This window comes from Cygnus atratus, chromosome 2 (assembly GCF_013377495.2).
Source record: "Cygnus atratus isolate AKBS03 ecotype Queensland, Australia chromosome 2, CAtr_DNAZoo_HiC_assembly, whole genome shotgun sequence".
NCBI classification, from domain to species: domain Eukaryota; kingdom Metazoa; phylum Chordata; class Aves; order Anseriformes; family Anatidae; genus Cygnus; species Cygnus atratus.
The window spans coordinates 159935294-159954437 of NC_066363.1; the positions used below are offsets into that span (position 1 = coordinate 159935294).

The 19144-nt window shown below is 58.1% G+C and overlaps 1 protein-coding gene across 1 annotated transcript in view; it reads right to left on the reverse strand.

The window, feature by feature from the left end:
* The window catches only part of HSF1 (heat shock transcription factor 1), a 55758-nt gene that overhangs the window by 27101 nt on the left and 9513 nt on the right, over positions 1-19144 (reverse strand). Inside the window, exons 2-4 of the mRNA XM_035570177.2 lie at positions 15860-15968; positions 9794-9930; positions 7840-7964 (exon numbers count right to left, since the gene is read on the reverse strand). Of these exons, the coding sequence (XP_035426070.1) occupies positions 7840-7964; positions 9794-9930; positions 15860-15968 (371 nt within the window). The remainder of the gene's footprint in view (positions 1-7839; positions 7965-9793; positions 9931-15859; positions 15969-19144) is intronic.

Below are 19144 nucleotides of genomic sequence, written 5' to 3' on the forward strand. Positions count from 1 at the left end.
GCGATTTCACAAAAGATCTCCTTACAGGTTTTACGTCTTCGCTGTGCAGCCTGGGCCCCACTTTTTCCGCGCCAGCTACAGCAGAGACGCGGAACAACGCAGCCACGCTCCCGGAGCTGCTGAGGGGAGGTGAAGAGAGAAGCGGGGCTGCAAGGCCGGGGCCCGAGCGCCACGCAGTTACTCATCTCCCAGACGATTTCGAGCGGCTTTTAACCAGAGCGCCTCGGTCCCCGAAGGTGGGAGGGCTTCCATTAATGAGGCACGGTGACTAAACTTGGCTATCACCTCGTTGGCTTCGTTATGTCCTAGCTCAGCTTTTCTCTCACCTAACACCGATGGATTCAATCTTTTCAACAAATGTTCTAATGCAAACTCTATCCCCTCAGGTCAGTGTCAAACGATAATATATATGTTGCTTTTGGAACCCTGAAACCATAAAGAAAGTTACACAGGTCAAAATTATTTGCTATGATTTACGGGGGGTTTGCATACGGTAAACTAATTCTGGTGAAGAGGAATTACACTGCGAAAGGCCAAGTCCTTGTGTCTGTTTAGATTTATTTTTACCCAGAGAAATTTTAACTTTTAAATTCTGTTAGCAACTGGGGCCTTGTAAAAGCGGCGGGGCCTTGTAAACAGAGCCCGGCCGGGAGGAAGTGCTCTCAGCGTCCCGCGGCAGAGCTCCGCGCGCCGAGCCAACGCCAACGCAGTCCCTGAGGGAGCCGTGGAGAAAAGCGATAAAAACAGGTGCAGACACCACGGCTCGCTCGCTGCTCTCAACAATCTGTTTAAGATTAAACTTACGGATACGCTCCAGCTCCCCCGGGACTCGAGCAGAGCCGAGGAACCAGCAGGAAGCGGCGCGCTGCCCGCCTCGCCGTCCTGCCCGCGAGCTCCCGCGGGATGGGCGCTGCGCCCTGCAGGGCTCTGCTCCTTCCTCCCCACAAAGCAGAGTCTGGGAACGAGCAATTTGGGAGACGGTGACATTGTCCCCGCTCGGGCTGCTGCCTTGGCCTCGCCACCCTCCCCGTGCAGCGCGCCATCAGGCTCGCTTCGCTCTGCGTCAACGCTGGCGATCGCTGCGGCACTGCAGGGTAACACCCCGGCGGCACCAGAAGCCGTCCTGCACCGCTCAGCCCTACGATAGCCACGCACCTATAAAAAGATGTCCGAGTGTCTTTCCGGGCTGGTTAAGGTGCCGGGGCCTGGGTGCCACCACGCCGAAACTCCCCAGCAGAGCCGCAGGCGGGTCGCGGGAGACGAGGAGCTACGGCAGGACCTGCCCGGGCTGGGGCTGCGGGCATCACGCTGTCACACGCCGCTTAGTGCCGGGCAGCGCGCGGGGCACCGCGAGAGCCAGCCCTAACTGCAATCGTCAGTTAGAAACCTACACGGCTCTACGTTTAAAAGCCCAGAAGGAAACATTTGGCTTACACGAGTCACAGCTTCAGAAGCTAAGAAAGCAGAACAGAAGCCAAAAGCAACTGCAGAAATTCCAGGTCAGTAACCTGCTCAAATTTGAGCGTAATTAATAACCACTGCTCGCCTGCGGACACCTCGGGACGAGAACTGCCTCCCCGACGAAGGACAGAGCTCGAGCGGACGCCTTCCCCCACACCGCTGGAGCCGGGCCTCCGGTCATTTCTCCCAAGCTGGCCTCCCGTGGCTTTCCAAACTTGAAAATGCTGAAAAGTAAAAGCACTGAGAAACAGGAAAGACACCGAGAGTAACACTTTCCACACAGAAATTCTCACGTGAGAAAAAGCTGTTGGTAAATGAAGCGCGACAGCTGCGCAGCACCGCTTAACAGCGGGACCATTTGCTGAAGTCAACCCGCTAACAACTGCTCTGGCCAAGCCGTGCCACTGGTGAGGAACTGCCGAAGGTGCTGCAGAGAGGGAAACCAGCGCTTCCCGAGGCACTTCCAAGCAGCAGCACGAGTAACTCAGGGGAGACGTTAAGCCACCAGCCCTGATACCAGGAAGTCCTCATGCTGGCCGGGGGGAGCGGAAGAGCTGCACGGCGGAGCACAGCCCCACAAGGTCCTGCTCCGCGCAGGCTCACGGGCTCGCCGGTCACATCTGGCCCTGGCTTCTGGAAAAACCCCGTGCTCCGTGCGGGCTTTCAGCCTCCGCAGTCCCCGAGGCGTCCATGCGATGTCACGCGGCAGCAACGCCAGGCTGCGCGGTGGCACTCTGGAGGAATCCCTCCTGCGCCACGCTTGCATGAGACGCCAGGATTTAGGGAACAGGAAAACGGAGAGGATGTTTTAGAACAAATGAAAAGGATGTTTTAGAACAAGCTGCCTGATGGCTCACCGCGGCTTATTCCATCCACACAGAAATGCCTGAAGGGGTTGTCTTCATATGCTCCAATAAATTTCACTTCGTAACACACAGGAAAAAGGCATCAGCAGGGAAAGTCACTTTCAGATGGTTAACGCTCTGAAAAATGGTTAACGCTCTGAAAAATGGTTAACCCTCTGAAAGAGCCAGGGAGGACAGCAGAGGAGCGCGACCACGCGCCGTGACGCACCCGCAGCCCTGACCCCAGACACGACGCTCGCCAAACGCAGCGCACGGAAGCGCAGAGGACAGAAGCACAGCGCATGGAAGCGCAGCGGCAGCTCCCGTGCCAGAACGAAGGCGACTCCGTGCTTCAGCAAGGGGCGAGGGAGCCGCAGGCTGTCTGCTCCTCGGGCTGAGATCTGCTCTTTTCACACACCTTTCTCCGTGCGGTAACTAGGACGAAGAAGCCACGGCACGATCAACCCTTAGCTCCACGAGCCAGACGGGCACGAGGCCATGAAAAAACCCCAAACCTTCCCTAAAGCTCACAGCCACCTTAGACATTCGTGTCACCTGTAGCTTGCTTGCCTTTTTATTTTTACATTTTCTACAGCTTTGTTGTTTGTTTTAAATCTCCAGAGGCCCACAAAAGACCTGGAAGAAGACAAAACTTGCATCCTCCAGGAAAGAACCCTGAAGCAGAAGCCCACCAAACCACCGCCCCCAAACCCATTTCCAGCCGAGAGCACAGAACCAGGTGAGACCCCAGGGAAGCCATGTCCCGGCTGGCAAACCCTCAGCCGCCTGGGAGCACCACCAGGTCCTGCTGACACGCAAAACCGAACAGTCTCACCTCCCAAGCTCGGCTTATCTACCTTCCATCGCCTGCTGCCAGCGCCAGAGACCCACCCAAATTATTACTATTTGACAGCGGAGATGTGCTCAGCCTCTCAGACAGACTTTGTGAGCTAAGCCGGTCAATGTGGGAAGATTCGAGAAGGTCTGTTCACAGCCGGGCAATAAAACGACGTTCTCCGTGAGTACTGTATCGGATGTGCCAAAGACGATATCCAATTTAAACCAGCAAAGCCCCGCAGAACAGCTTTCCCCTTGCTAGCCCCACCCCATCTGCATTTCCAATACGCTGCAAAGATTTTACTTGGGCAGAAGACAAGCTGCGGTCGCAAACTTTTTTTATGCCGACAAAGCAGCTTGATACAAATGACACCTGGTGTTCGCGGAAGTGGACCCCCCACTCAAACCGTACCCAGCTCCAAGGCCATACAATTGCACCGAGGTCGCTCGCAGGCTGCCGCTGAAGCGCAGGCCTGCTGCGCGGCACAGCACGTCGCCAGAGCCGGGCTCGGCACGGAGAACAGGTCACAGGCAGCGTGTGTCCTCATGAGGTACCCCTGCGGGGGGTCTTGGAACTGGGCTGCTCGGAATCTGCAAGACCGGGACGAGCCTACCTGTGAGGGGGACGGGGAGGAGCAGCAGACACTCAGATCATCCCAGAGCATACTTTGTGGCATCAGATTTTCAAGCCCCAAACCAGAACACCGATCGTCTGTCCGTAAAGCACAAGCCACGGGACTTGTGTGTGTGCATCCCTGCTTCAAGTCCCAGAGCTGTGGGGAAACAGAGAACCTTAAATCCGCCTTTCCAGTGGTGAAGCACTCATTCACGTTCTTCCACACGTCATTCCAATACTTCTCCTTGCTTGAGAGACAGCCCTTGTTCCTAGCCGAGGGCCATCCTTCCCCTCGGTCGCAGCACCACGACTGCTCAAGCTGCGGCTCCCGGGCTGGAATCGCCTGCGGAGGTGGGACAGCAGCACCCCCCGTCCTGCTCTGGCGTTGAAGGCTGAGCTCCGCCGGTCACTCGTTACTCAGCCAGCTCCCGAACGCCTCAGTCGTTCGCGTTTCTGTCCCTGGAGGCTGCTCAACGACTCGACGCTCTCGCACCACCGATATGAGAACCAGGCACGCCTCCGGCTGCGGTCGGGCCCAGGTCCGACAGACGTAGGTGAGGACAAGGTGGTTGGAGTCACACTGCACGTCCCTGAGCAGAGACCTTCAGGAGGTCGCCTTTACTAGACATCCCCCTCAAAGACCAGCCACACACCAGCCTCCTCTGGCCGTGGCGTCCTCCTCAGCTCCGAGCCGGACACGGTGGGCAGGGGGCCAAGGCCCTGCCTCCGGGGGCTGCACAGGAGCCGGCGAGAAGTCACGGATCTGCACCGGCAGCCGCTGAAGCAGCAGCTCTGCCTGAAGGCTGCAGCACGACCAAGGCTCCTTCCACCTCTCGCAGACACAGACGGTGCCGTGCCGAGCCGCCAACGTCTGCCGGGCCTCCACAAGAGGTTCCCAGCCGCTGTTCCCACACACCTTGCGAAAAAGCGCTCTGCTCGCTTCGTGGCTCAGCCGAGGCAGGAGTCCTGCAGGACTGTGGCCAGCGGCGAGCTTCACCGAGCAGCAGCAGCACCACGGGCACCCGCTGAAGGCCTTCACACACCGTGTGGCCCACGGTAGCCACGCAGATGCTAAAGGAGGCTGACCGCTGACATTGCGCGGTGATGGAGCACCTGAAATAACCGTACTGCGGAGATGCAACACGATGTGAACCAGCCGGCCCTCAGGAACACTTACAAGAAGCCTTGTCAAGAAAATAAGTGGCAGTGATGAGCTGACGAGAACCAGCCGATGCTTTGCAGCACGCTGCAGACCCAGAACTAAAAGGGCCAGCCCTAAGTGAGGCGGGTGGGTTATTGCTCAGGAAGCAGGAAGAGAATTTTTAATCACAAGCTCCTGAGAAAATGAAGACGTGAAAGACGATCTGTACGGCCTGCCTTCCAGCCCGCGAACGGCAACCCAAGTACAGGGATGGGGAACTCATAATGGAGACTGGAAAAAGTAAGGATAAGGAGATGCAAGCCCAAAAGCCGTGTTTACTGAAATGGAGAGCCTGCAAAAGGCTGGAAAACCACAGCTACTGGTGGCTGTGAAGGATGGAGAAGCAGCCAGGAGGAACGGCGAGCAGTGAACCAAGGAAAATTCTCGGTGCCACCAGAAGCCGTGGACCGCTCGCGGGATGCCCCAGCCTGGAGGCTGCCCGGGGCGCAGGGAGCCCCACGGCTCGCTGGGGCTCAGGCACGGCGCTCTGCCTGCCCGCTCCCGCGCCGCCAGGCAGAACCCAGCTCTGCCGGGTCCTTCCCCGTGGTGCTGCTCACCCAGCCCGGCCAGACCCCACGGTGAGGTGCGGCGAGGAGCAGCCCCGCGCCGGCTCCGGCACTGCAGTGCTCCGGGTATCGGCCCAGGGACCAACAGCCCACAGGCAGCCGACAGCTCACACGTTCACACAGAGCATTTCCTTCCGATCATCTTGCAGGAGCCTCGTCACCCGATAAGCTTTCAAACAAAAGCAAAGTATTCTCTAGAAATTGGTGGGTGACTACCTTCCTGCCAGGAGCGGGGAAGCCGTGCTGCTCAGAGAGGGGCTGCCAGCTCTCCGCTAGCAGCAGAGCTCCAAGTACTGCTGTGTGCACTCCACCTAGCGGTTTACAGGCCATTTATAATTAATAATGCTAATGTTTGCTCTGACGAGAGCCAGCGGAGCAGCTGGAACGCAGCCTAGAGACCTACAGCGCATTAGGAGCGCTCTCATCCTCACACAGGGGTACAGGCGCGATCTCCGAGCGCGCCACAGGACCGCACGGGGCACTGAAATCGAGATGAGCACCAGGGGCTGGGGCTGCTGGGCCTAACGATGGCTCCCGACGTTGCTTGTTCCCCACGACGAACAGAGAACGAACGTACGAAAGCAGAAGCCTCCCACACGTGCTTGTCCTGACAGCGTCTGGGGCCGGAGCTGCCAAAGGACGCGGAAAGTAGAGAAAAGGGTTTCCAGCCCAGGGACACCCAAGGTCATCCTGCTGTGGATGTAACGGTGGTTTCGTTACTGACAAACCATCTGATAGAACTTGTACAATTGCTGGATGGCTAACGAGGATTTCTTTTTCATTTTTAGGAAAGGAGTGCAGCTGGCTACGAGCTTGGTGAGTTTGCTCTGTTAAGGCAGAGTTTTGGTTACCCAGGGTTGGCTGCATGTGAGATTTTCACTCAAAGCCACGCTAGGGAAGTCTGAATCTCTTTGCCTGAGAGACATTTTCCCTTTCACCTGAAAGGGAAAATGGGAGCAGCCACCTCTGCTGTCCACAGACCCACGAAACTGAAACAACAAATGTTTTACCTGCTGCTATGTGCGAACACGTTCGGAGGACAAGCTACTTTTCTGTCTCCCCTTGCAGAGAGCCTGAAGAGAAGCCCAGCCTAGAGGTACAGCTGGGTGCTCCTACCTGGGGCAAACAGAAGATGAAGGGAATCATCTAGAATGACCCTGGAGACGAAGCAGGTTCTCTCCCCTCCCATGAACACCAGAGGTGCTAGAGAAGTGATCTGCAAGCACAAGATATAGTAATGAAATCCAGCGAAAGGGAGGCTTTGGAACACACTGTGTTCCAAAAACCACAGTCCATGTTTTTCGCAGTGAAACTGTCCCTCTGAAATCCCCACCGTGCCCTCCTGCTTCACCCAGAACAGGATTCCTCACAAACAACGGCAGGGATGAAGCAGCTGGGCATAAATTAAACTCGCTGATGAATGATTCACTCCACTTTGCAGACAGGCAAATGAGAAAAAAAAAAAAAAAAGCTTTAAACCAAGATCCGTAAGGGTACACAAGGGAGTCGGACACCCACATCCCCACGCTCATTAGCTTCATCGAGTGCCTAAACCTGAAGTCTCAGTGCGAGCCTCCCGCCTGGCAGATCACACCCGGACCCTGCTCCCGCCGTGCACCTGGGGGATTCTGACGAGACGACAGACCTCGGTGACACAAGTACCCGTCTGTGCCACCACCACGGGAACAGTCACAGCAGCGCCCCGGGACCACCTGCTCTGCCCCCCAACCCGACGGCAAGCGCTGGGCGAGCCGCATCCAGCCCCGATTTAACGGGGTGCAGGTCAGAGGTCAAGAGCCTGGAGGAGGAACGCGGTGTTAGAACAGGACATCAGACATCACCCCGAGTGACTACAGTACCACGGTGCAGCAGAAGATAAGGCAGAAAACCAAAACACGAGGGAACAATCCAACTTCGAGCACTGCCTGAAATTTCAGGCTGTGGCCCCTCCGGCAGGGACGGCAGTTCCGGGGGTCTCCGCGGCCGTTCCAACTGACACCTCAAAGCAGAGCAGGACTCCACGGAACGTTTCTTTACACTGCGTTTGGGATCGCAAGTCCGATGGCTGCGATGTTTAACGGGTTTTGATGGTGTCCAAAAGGTCCTTCCCCTCCACCCCCCTTCTTGCTGCTTCCTAAGCAGAGAGCCTTTTAAAGCCCAGGTTGCACGCGAGACGACTGGAGGCTAGGAACAGAGCGCAAGCAGCGGCAGCGAGCCTTCCGTCAGATGAGGGCTTAAAAATAACGCGTGCAGGGCGGAAACCACCGAGCAAGTTCTCCTGCATTTCCTGCCATCCCCTCCCCACATACATACTGCTTCATGGCTATCAGCTTGGAGTCCATGCTCTCCTGCTTCCCCTTCATCACCTGGATGTCAGTCAGCAGCTTGGTTACATTGTCCTGCCGAACCTTTATGTCCTCGTTCTTTATACTGGATACCTGGAGACAGAAAGGAAGATGTCAGCGAGGTTTCCTTCCTACAAAACAGTTGTTTAAGCATCAAGGTTGGTACTGATCCCATCTCCCCACCCGTTAACCACCTCCCCTCTCCAGGCCTATCGCCGTATTCATACTGGCGTACATGGTGTTGAGGAATGAAAACCGGTCATCTACAGCGCAAGCTTTCCGCACGTAAATTGTTATTTTCAAAATCAAATTCTGTCGCAGCCTAAAAACATCATCCTTTTGGATCGGACAAGCAGTGCTCAGGTAAAACCGAAGGCCTGTGAAGGAGCTGTTTGCTCAGAACAAACCTTCAGAGAGCTGATGGACCAAGATTTATCTACGACAACCCAAAATCTTAAAAGACGGGGGTGCGTTTGCGCTGCAGACAGGCAGCGGACATTCTTCTCGCACACTTTCAGAAGTCCCTGCTGTGTGCAGTGAACTGAATACTGCTCTCAGCAATTAAGAAAGTCATTAGCTGGCTCGTGAAAGCAAAGCAGGAGCAGAAGGCAGAGGAGCTGGCTGCAGCAGGGGCCTGCAGGCAGAGCGGCCAGCCTCCTCCAGCAGCCGGTCGCTCGACATCCTCGTCATTCCCACTACAAGCGTTAAAGCAGCTGAGGAGAAGATTCCGAGCAGACGATTTTCTTTTCGATAAAATACTCCCGAGACGCGACACCCAGGCGTCTTTCACGAGAGCTGCGCCGCGTGAGAGGTCGATGAACCTGCCAGCCGTTATTGGGGTTAACGCGTCTCACCTACTCAACAGCGGCTCCTCTCCACTCGGCTCGCCAGCGGGTCGTATATCTCCACGATCTCTTTACATCCTCCTAACGCGTTTGCCCACTGTGCAAATGTCTAGAGGAACTGAACGCCTCAGCGCAAATGGCACTTTCAGTTATTTGAGAGCACCCTGGGAGAGGCAGAAAGCGAGCTGCTCTCCACACGTTGCTTTGATTAATACTTGGGTAAGAATGACTAAGACATGTTTCCCAGCCCGCGCTCAGGACCAGTACGTTAGCCTGGAGCGTCCGCAAGCACTTCTGGAACCCCCGGTACCACCTGTCGCCACCCCGTGCCTCCAGCGCGCGGACGGCAGTTTGAATTTCAAGAAACGGGGCAGTTGTAAAGCACGTCTGTGAGTTTAAGGGGAGAGGGCACAGGTCTGGGCTTGGGAGACACTAGAGGTTAGCACGTTTACAGTAGCTCCAGCACCTTATCTTTCCTTTTCCTCCCTCCACTACCACATCTAACGCATCTCCGTGTGTCTGGGCGTTACACTGCACGGACACGTTTTACATTCCCTGAAGCGTTTAAGGATTGCAGCTCAACTGGCAATCGGTCTCCGTCTCTCTGAAAGGTGCAATCGTCCTTCCATCCCTCCAGGGGACACAGCAAACTTTCCTCTGCCCAGCCAAACCCAAGCAGATGCTACTCGTCCAGAAAAATAAGGCGATGTTTGTACTGACTCCAGAGACAATCTGGTTTGTAAGGCCAGAACGCTGCCTGCTTTCGGCTGGTGGTGAGCGGCAGAGGGAAGTCTAAGCAGCACCATAACAAACCTAACGCCGAAATCAGTGAGAAAGGGACCCACGAACAAAAGGGAACGGTAGCAAGAATCTGGAGGCAGCTGATCAGCAGGACGGCACTGCAGCTTGTACCTGAGCGAGAGGGTAGAGGCAGCAAGCAGAGCTGCTGGCAGAAACTAACCACCAGCGGTGCCAAGGACCATGGCCCTCAGAGCACACCGATGCTGTTCAAACCAACACTTTGTTTTCAAACGCTTCGTCAAAACCTTTCCCCAAAGATCTGTTGCAGAAACTTACGCTGGTTACTTTCCTCTTGATGTTTTCGAGGAGATGCTCCTGGCCTCGGATGAAGTACGGGTGCTGGAATTCGGTATCGTCTTTCTCTGGCTTCACCAATCCTCCCTGCTCAATGTGCACAACCTTTCGAAAGCCATCTGAAAATTAAATGGTAGATGATTGGAGAAAAGCTCAACGGGCTAAATATGAACTTCAGAGAGCAGAAACAAGCACGAGTTATCCTTGGTTGCCTAAGTGCTCTGTCACCGTGGCATTCCTCTCTAACACCTCCCCCTACAAATGCTCCATGGAACGAGCAACTCCTTAACCTGACGGACACCGGGACGGAGGCTGTGCCGATCCTCCTCGACAAGTGGCACGAGTCCTCCGCAGCCCCCGTGTCCCTCCCTCCCCTGGTCCTCTCCAGAAGGGCAGAGCCAGGCAGCCACTGCCCTGAACCACGGAGCAGAGCGAGATCCACTTCTACATCCCAGAACCCTCCTGAAAAACACCTTTTGCTGCTCTCACAAAGCCAACGTTTGCTTATTTGGCTGACAGCACAGGGCGGCAAGAAGAAAGGCTGAAATTATAAGAATTAAAGCAAGAGTCTCCAGTTAACCTTCCTATTTCCTGGTTCAAGTCCCTCATTCCCAGGAAAGCGTGGTTACACGAGCAAACAGCGTCTTCCCTTGCCTTCTCAAGGCAGACGGAGGCAAGGAAAGATGCATTTCCACAAAACTTCTTTTCAAGAGCACCACCAAAGGCACACTCCAACATTTAGCATACGCTCCACGAAATCCCAGAGGTCTTACATTTTATTTATTTGGGACACAAAGTGGTTTCTGAAAGCAGTTAGCCATGTGCTCAGCAACATGCACGGGGCAGGTAAAGGACCGCTGCCCAGCAGCTCTCATGGTAATGAAACTATGGGTGCTTTGGAGACAAACCTGGGCAAGCGTTACCGGTGTGCGATGGGGGATGACCACTACTGCATTTGACTGAACTTGAGTAAGAAAACTAACCATCAGAACTGGAATTGATCCTCGTCTCACTCGCGTTGCTATCAGTTTATTCAAAACAGCACTCGGAAATTTGATTTATACTTTATGGAAAGAGACAGAACCTCAGCTTTGGTTACACATTGTTGATCACTACAGCGGTGAACAGGCTTTGGGTGAACGTGCTGATCTCAGCGCTCGCGCCAACTTCCAGGGTAGCTCCGGGGCCAGTGGCAAGGCACTGGTGGGGTCCACGTGGCCAGGCAGGGGCACGAGCTCGCGCCACCCAAGCCCCTCCGGTCTCTGTTTCAGTGCGCCGACGCTTTCACCTCGCCCTACGAGCCCACGGTCAGACTAACGCAGCTGGCGGGCTTACGATAAATTTGCACGTTCCAGGCACTGCAGGGACCCTAATCCTTGAGCTGAAAATAGGGAGGAATTTTCTTATAACAGGAGACGGCAAGGCACAGAAGGGAAACTTCCCAAAGGCTTCAGGCATGGTAGCGGGATGAGAATTTAAGGCCCGGGACCACAGCCCATGTGCCTGCCACCCGCCAGGCCACGCTGGGGCGAAGGCGCGCTCACTGCTGCTCACACCCTGCACTGGCTTCGTGCCGCAGACCGCGGCCGTCCCACGAGCTGCCCGCGTGGGAGCCTCGCCACAGCCGCTCTCCTCAAAACTTGGGACCACCAGAGTCATACGGCTGGAAAAGACCCAAAAGATCACCAAGGCCGGCCGGCACCTAACACCACGAGTCCACCACCAAACCCCGTCCCCAAGCGCCATGCCCACACGTCTCTGAGATACCTCCAGGCTGGGACCCCAGCACCCCCCGGGCGGCCCGTCCCAGGGCTCAGCCACCCCGTGAAGGAATTCCTCCTGGGTCCGACCCGACCCTCCCCTGGCACAACTCGAGGCCGTTGCCTCGCGTCCTATCGCTTGTCACCTGCGAGAAGAGACCGGCACCCTCCTCGCTACAGCACCCTTTCAGGCGGCCGTGGGGAGCGATGAGGTCTCCCCTCAGCCTCCTCCAGACCAAACAGCCCCAGGCCCCTCAGCTGCTCCTCACCTCTTGTTTTCCAGTCCCCTCACCAGCTTCGTTGCTCTTCTCTGAGCACCTTCCCTTGGGGGCCGTACAACAGCCCCGCGGCAGAACTGACCGCCTCTGCCGTCCTCTGACCGAGCAGTCCCCATGCAGACACTGAGGCTAACAGCCTGCTTGGTTATTAACTCGCCCACTCCACCTGATGAGATATAAATCCACATCGGTCTCCTTGTCCCAAACCGTGCTGGACAGACCGAGCCCGCTGCTGAACGCCCCCCGCTCAGCACGGCTCGCTGGGCCCACTGCGAGGAGCGCCGCGGCGGCAGAAGCTACGTGCCAGCACCTCCAGCGGTGCTCAAGCACCTTGAAGCCCCCCAAGAGCAGAGCGTAGCGCTTCCAAGTATTTTTTGACCTCAGCTCTGCTGTGAAGCACTAGGATAAATTGCAAGCGTTATTTATGTTTGTCAGGACACAGCTGTGGTTGAAAAAAAAGCTTCCTGCACTTGCAGCAGAAAGTAAGCGATTTACTGAAATCACTCGTTATTGTAGTGCGGTGAGCCAGCTTTCAGTCACTCGAGTGATCCCGAAACGGAAAGGCCGTGGTCACGGAGCACACAACGTGCCCCGCAGCTACTCCAAGAGCCGGCGCTGAAAGGTAGTGAAAATGTCCTCGTTTCCACTGACATCGGGATGCTCCGGAACGCTCTCCGGAGCCCACACCTGCAGCGTTAATCCCGGCACAACCTCCAGGTGAGGCGCACGAAGGGCGCCCTCCGTGCACTGCGGGGAGGAAAGGGCTGCCCGCAGCACGCCCCTCGGTCCCGCAGCCTGTGTGCGGGCGGCCGTGGGGGTGCCACGAAAGGCCCTGGCCCCCCGTGTGTGCCGTGAAACACCCGTTCTGGAGAATTTCTTGGCCCCAGCTCAGCTTCTGTGTAGAGCAGCGTAAGCGGAGTCGCAGCCCGAGCGCCAGCGCAGAGGCGCTCCCCGTGCTGGAGTTCACCCCGGCAGGAAATCCAGCCACGAGTTCCTCTGCGAGCAGGCATCGGAACGGCAGAGCTGGGCTCGGCACGACGCAACGTGGGAAAGCTGCAGTGATAACCGCACACCTGGACGGGGAGCAGAACAAGCAAACCCCGACAAATCACGTACAGGAAGTCAGGTTCTGTTCCGGGCATTCCCCTTGCTCCGTGCTCCTCAGCAATCCCTGCTCGCCAAGCGAAAGGACGAGCAGCGTAGGGACAAAGTCCGGATTCACTCCGAGGTTGGGACATACGTGTGCCATCTCTCTCAACCACAAAATAAACTGAAATCCTCCGCCTGCCACCCATCACCAGCCAGGAAATCCCTTTCATAATGCAAGCAAATCAAATCCGCTGTAACGGAGAGTGGGAAGGACAGGACCAACGTTAGAACCCAGATTCGACACCGAAAAACGCAGTTATAAACACCTGAGGATGGAAGCCCGTTCCCTCATTCGCTGGTGCAGGACGTGGAACCTGGCCTCCCAGCCTCGACACTGCCCCGTGCTGTGCCCGAGGACACCAGGGAGACCCAAACGGCTGCTCGAGGGCAGGAAGGCTGCTCTGAGAACCGACCCTTGAGGTCTTCAGAAAGATCTCAGTTCCATTTCTGGCCACACCTTGGTTTTTTTCCAGAAATATTGAACCTTTTAGGAAAGGTGCTGTTAGAAAGGAGTTTCGCTCCCGTCTTGGAGATTTATTACTCGTCTCCGTTTAGAAGAGCACCTCGTCAGCCAGACCTGCTCGCCTGACCCGCCAACGCTGCTCCAGCTCCCCCATCCCACGACGAAAGGAGGAGCTGACACACGGATGAACACTATTCCCATATTCCCGACCCTATCGCACCACGTGCGCATTGCAGGAGCAGCCCAGGCAGCGTGCCCTGTGCTACCGCCCCCCAGCCACAGCAGCCCTTGGCCCGCTTCACAGGGTGACGGTGCTCAGGCTGCTCCCCTTCTGAGGCGATCCGGGAGGCGCAAGTACTGCAGGCAAGCGCTTCGTGGGAAGCACTACCCTCCTCCCTCTGCGCCCAGGGCTGCAGCAACGCCCCGTGTGGGTGACACGGAGCTGGCCCGAGCGCCTCCTCGTTCCCCCGGCAGGGTTCGGTGGTTTTGGGCGGACCTCTCCTTAGCTGCGATGGGAGAGGGAGCATTCCCCGGTTCTCCAGTGATGCTTGACCCTTCCAGAGAGCTGATGCAAGCCAGCGCCACTTCTCGCATACACAGGCGCGTAAGTTACAAGAAAAAAAGTCATGAAAAGGTCAGGGAGGGCCATTAAGACAGTTTAAGGGGCTCCCGTGCCAGGGTACCGAGCTCTATCAGCAGAAAGCTGCAGGTACTTCAGGTGGAGCACGGCATCCTCACAGGGAGGAAATTTCAGGTGGTGACATCCTCCTAGGGAGGAAACCACCGAGATGAAACCAATGCAACAGGGGTGTAAAGCCAGCAGAAAGCCTCGCTCAGTGAGCAGTTGCAGAAAACACGTGGAGCAGCGTGTGAGAGCGCGTAACAGGCCTGGTCCTACTCGGAATTTCCTCAGTGGCACGAAGGAGCGAACCGAACACGTTTACTGAACTGGCTGAGAAAACACCGTGGGGAAGAGCTGCGCCGTCTGCCAGGCGGGGCTGCAGAGCCCTCTGGTCCAGGGGCATGACGGGCACCACCACCACGAGTGACCAACCCGAGGTACGACTCTCGGGCAGGAATACAACAAAGCAAACGCAGGAGGGCAAACCCTCGGGGAGGCAGCAGCTGCACTGAAGAGGATCCGAGCACGGCAGTGGATCATGAACCGAACATAAAAGTCAGCGCCACGCTCCTGAGAAAAAGGCCAGCGCCGTCATGGGACCCACGCAGGAGCTTCAACAAAGAAACGCAAAAAATGTCGGTTCGGAAAGAAACGCAAATTGTTAAATGCTGGAAAGCAGCCCCTGAGAATCACAGCCAGGCTGCTTATTCTTAAACAGGAAAAAAAAAGGGAAAAACAGAAAAAAGAGAGGACTGAGGAGAGGTATCGGGTTGTGCCAGGGAGGGTTGGGTCAGACCCAGGAGGAATTCCTTCACGGGGTGGCCAAGCCCTGGGGGGTGCTGGGGTCCCAGCGTGGAGGTATCTCAGAGACGTGTGGGCATGGCGCTTGGGGACGGGGTTTGGTGGTGGACTCGTGGTGTTAGGTGCCGGCCGGCCTTGGTGATCTTACCGGTCTCCTCTAGCCGTATGATTCCATCATTGCTTCAAGGACACAGAGAGAGAGAATAAATCGCCCCGTAATACCCCCGGCAGATAGGAAAGAAGCGGAGGGTTTGAACGGCAGCAAGGAAGGCATTCAGCAACCAGCTCCGGCGCTCTGCCATCCTTACGCTAAAAGCATTTCCCTGAGGAACTCGGGGCGTCCTGGTGATGGAGGCTCATAAAAACACTCACTAAGCCACCGGAACAAGACGGAGGTAGCTGATCCTGCCTCGAAGCAGAGGCTCGGGCTTAATGATGGCGAGAGCCTTCCAGCCCCGCTCTGCCGTGGCTCTGAGGGGGAAAAATAACTGCCGCTTAGACGAGCAAGTTCAGTCAGCGCCTGCTTTACATGACTCTGGCAGCAACATCCCCTGAAGAAAGCGGTTAGAAAATTAACAAGCTGTCCCACGCGGCGGCTCCGTCCGGCTGGAAGCCTTCCAGAGGAGTTCCTGCTTCATTACGAGGGTGGCAAGGGGCGCCACCTCCGGCGTTAACGGCGGGCGAGCGCAGAGGGAGCGTTCACAGCTCCTGGGCTAACACCCAGGGAAGAGCAGGATAAAAAGCTGACAGCTCGAGGTTCTTTACCTCTGGCACAAGTTTTCGGCAATAGCAGTTGCTACTCCTGTCAGCAGAGGCCAACCTTAAACCTACCCCTGGGTCCCCCAAATAACTGCAAGGGCAGCAAACGCTCCCACGCCAAACAAAACGTCCCCGACACTGGACCTGGGCAGCGGCGAGGAGCCTCCTCAGGACAAACGTCAGGCTTTGCCCCCGCGCTGCTGGGGAGATACTTACACATATTGAGCTGCCGAACAAAGCTGGCCATGTTGTTGTGCTTGAAGTACTTGGGGAGTACCTCCTTGGCAAACTGTCCTTGGTCAAACACATGGAAGCTGTTTCCACTCTGTCAAAAACAAAACGGAACGACACGTTATCAGCCGCCGTCACCCCGGGAGGCGACAAGCCCGCCCGCCCGCCCCCTCCTTCCTCCGGTGCCAGCCCCGGTTTCCGCGGGTGGGGGGTCAGGGCCCCATCCCCTGCGGCCCCGCAGCCGCAGGCAGGAGCGCACCCGAGTTACTGCCAAGTTATTGCCGCCCGAGCGCACGCCAACGCGGCTCGGAGCGAGCTCAGCTCCCGGCGAAGCCGAGTTTACCGCGGCAGGCCCCGAGCTGAGCGGGGCAGCACCTTCGCCAGCCGGGTACCACGGGCCGGCACACGGCCGGCAGCCCCGCACCGTCACCGGGCCGCTAACCTGGGGGAGGCAGCAGAGCTCAGCTCCCCGGAGACTGAAGGCACAAGGCAGGAGGTTACGCACGCTACAAAGATCAAGCCCCAGTTTGCACGGCTGCAAATCTGTTAATTCCGCGACTCGTCCCAATTAGCTTGTTTTCGTACCTACAGCACCAGCCGACGCTCTCCTGAGCAAATGCAGACAGCCAGGCGAGCCTGACTCGAAATGTCAACATCTGCGAGCAAATTAAACCGATTCCGCATCCTGCCAGTCTCCGCGCGCCTGCCGCCCAGCCCGGGGCCGCCCAGGTGGGCGAGGACCTGCGGGACGCAGCGCTGGGGCAGCGGGAGCAGGAGCAGCGCCCCGGGGTTTGGTCACTGCGGCCCGTGAACATTTTAAATAGCGGGAGTCGGGGAGAGGCGAACAGCGCGCCACGAGCACGCCGTCACGTCGGCTACCGCAGCCGTCCCTACGAGCAGTCGCGATCACGTTTCAGCCGTTCAGCTTCCACGCCCGTGGTGCCATTCTGTCACGCGTGGCTTCCGCTACCTCCCGGCCCTCTACGCAGGAGTTACACCGTCAGCGCGAGCATCTGCAGAACAGCACGGCACGGGGTTTTCATCCTGGCACCGCGACGCAGGAGCTCCAAACGCATCTCACGACCCGGATTTGCTCCCATGATGAAGCACTCCTCCTGCTAAGACTGTTCCACGTACCAGCAGCACGCAGCGCTGGCAGCAGTGCTGGGGGAGAGCCACCGTGGCCTTGCCGCGAGGCACCCGGCCTCCCTGCACGAAGACCTTCCAAGAGCATCCCCAGAACCCCGAGGCCCCGTCCCCAGCAGCGCTGCGGCCGAGCCAGGCGCCCACCGCGCGCGGCAGTGTGCACGGGCTGCAGGCGGCCGCCGAGTGCCAGCGCCCGGCTCCGGGGAAAGGACGAGGCCAGCAGGACGCCGGCGCGAGGCGAGTCAGAGCGGCCGCCCCGGGGAGCTGATTTTCAGACAGGCTCGTCTCACTCTTCAAGTTTCTGGGTGGGCTCGATGCGGCACGAATCCTACAGAATTAAGACCAGCAAACCCCAGACTTCACAGGGTTCTGCCTGCCAACAACAGAAGGCAGTCAGTTCATTACAGGTTCACAGTTTGGGCTCCGTGACCCACGGATGAGCCTCATTACTCCTTCGGAAGACTCACCGGGGGCTCCTCAGGAGCCCCAGCGGACGTCCCGTTTCCCCAAGGAGGGCCGGGACGTCGCCGGCCCCAGGGAGAGCCACCCACCCCAGGACGCCTCCGGCACAGGCAGAGGGACCGAGGGGCCCCCAGCCCTCAGGCCCGGCAGGAGGAGCACCCCCCCGGGAACTTCCTTCATCATGCTGTTGGAGGCTGAGCCCCAAAACGTATTTTTAACATCGCACCAGTCAACTGCTGTTCTGAGCAGGCACTTCCCTCTGCAATCCCCCCACAGCAGGGGGCCGGAGCTGCCTGATCCCGAGGGCCCCGCGCCTGTAAGCACCACGAACGCTCACACCTCCAGGCCGCCCGCGGGCAGCCAAACGCCTCCTCGCACCCTCGCCAAGTGCCCTTCGGCCCTCCGAGCTCCTCCGCTCGCTGTTCGCAGCAGCTTGCCCGCACCCCCTGAAAGAGGGAAGGGGGAGGCCTCAGGCAGGCGCACGGAGGCTCCCGGGGAGCAGGCCCTGACTAAATCAGCGGCGGGATGAGCTGCGCAGCGAGGAGCAGACCAGCCCTGCACGGCCGTCGCCAACTTCTGCCTCGTTTCTACTATTCCCCCTCCCAAGGCTGCCCGGCTTCCTCCGAGCGGCGTCCCGAATCCTCGCGCGTTAACAGCGCCCAACAGCGTCCTGAGATCCTTTTTCCCCAATGCACCTCCCGCACCAAAGCCACTTCCACCCAGCACTCACGAGCGCCCCAAGACCCGACCTTGGCGCAGCGCTGGAGGGACCCCTCGCCCCACTGCAGGGACCCCGGGGCCCAGCGCCCGTCCCTGCTCCCGCCAGCCCCCCGGTTCTTCGTGAACGCCCACACCCTCCCCTCGCACGTACGGTTTTCCACGGGGCAGAGAATCCAATGCTTTGCAGAAGCACGAGATCCGCCCCGACTCTTTCATCTAGAAAGGGCTGCGTGTGCGGAGGAGAGGTGAAGCCGCACAATCAGTTTCTGTGAATTCCGTGCCATTTCCCACGTCCATCCGGTTACGGCTTTGGCTACGCTCCCCTTCAGGATCCTTTCCGAGGCACTCCAACCGCCGAGGTCAGAGCGGCCGCTGACAGCTCTCTCACCAACAAAAGCCTTCCACCAGCGGGGCTGGGCGTCCCCGGGGCGACCGCTTGTGCTGCGGGAAGGGGGCGAGGGGCGCCCGTTCCAAAGCCCGCTTCTCCCTCCCTGCCACGGGACACAAACGCAGCAGCTCCCCGGCCTGGAAGAACCCCCTGGGGCCGGAACCCGCCCGCTCGATGCCCTCGACGGGACGGCGCTGCCTGCGAGGAGAAACGCCGCAGGCCTGCAAGCACAGCTCGTCCCGAGGGACTGCCCGAAGCCGGTGCTGGGGAGAAGCCAGCCGATCCGATCGGGAAGCTCTCCGAGCACGGCGTACAAGAGCCTCCCTCCCGGTCCAGACGGCGTTGAAGCCACCGCATGCCACCGGCTTCTGTCCCTGCTGTCACCGCTCTGGCGCAGGACACCGAGCAGGGCCCCGCGCAGCCTTCTGAGACGGCAGGAGAGCGCCGACGCTCAAACATCTTTCCCCTGGGCCTGCGGAAGCAGAGGGCGCGCTACCGCGCAGAAAGCCGCTTCAGATTCCCGTGAACCAGCCCCTGGTGACGCTGAGAGCTGA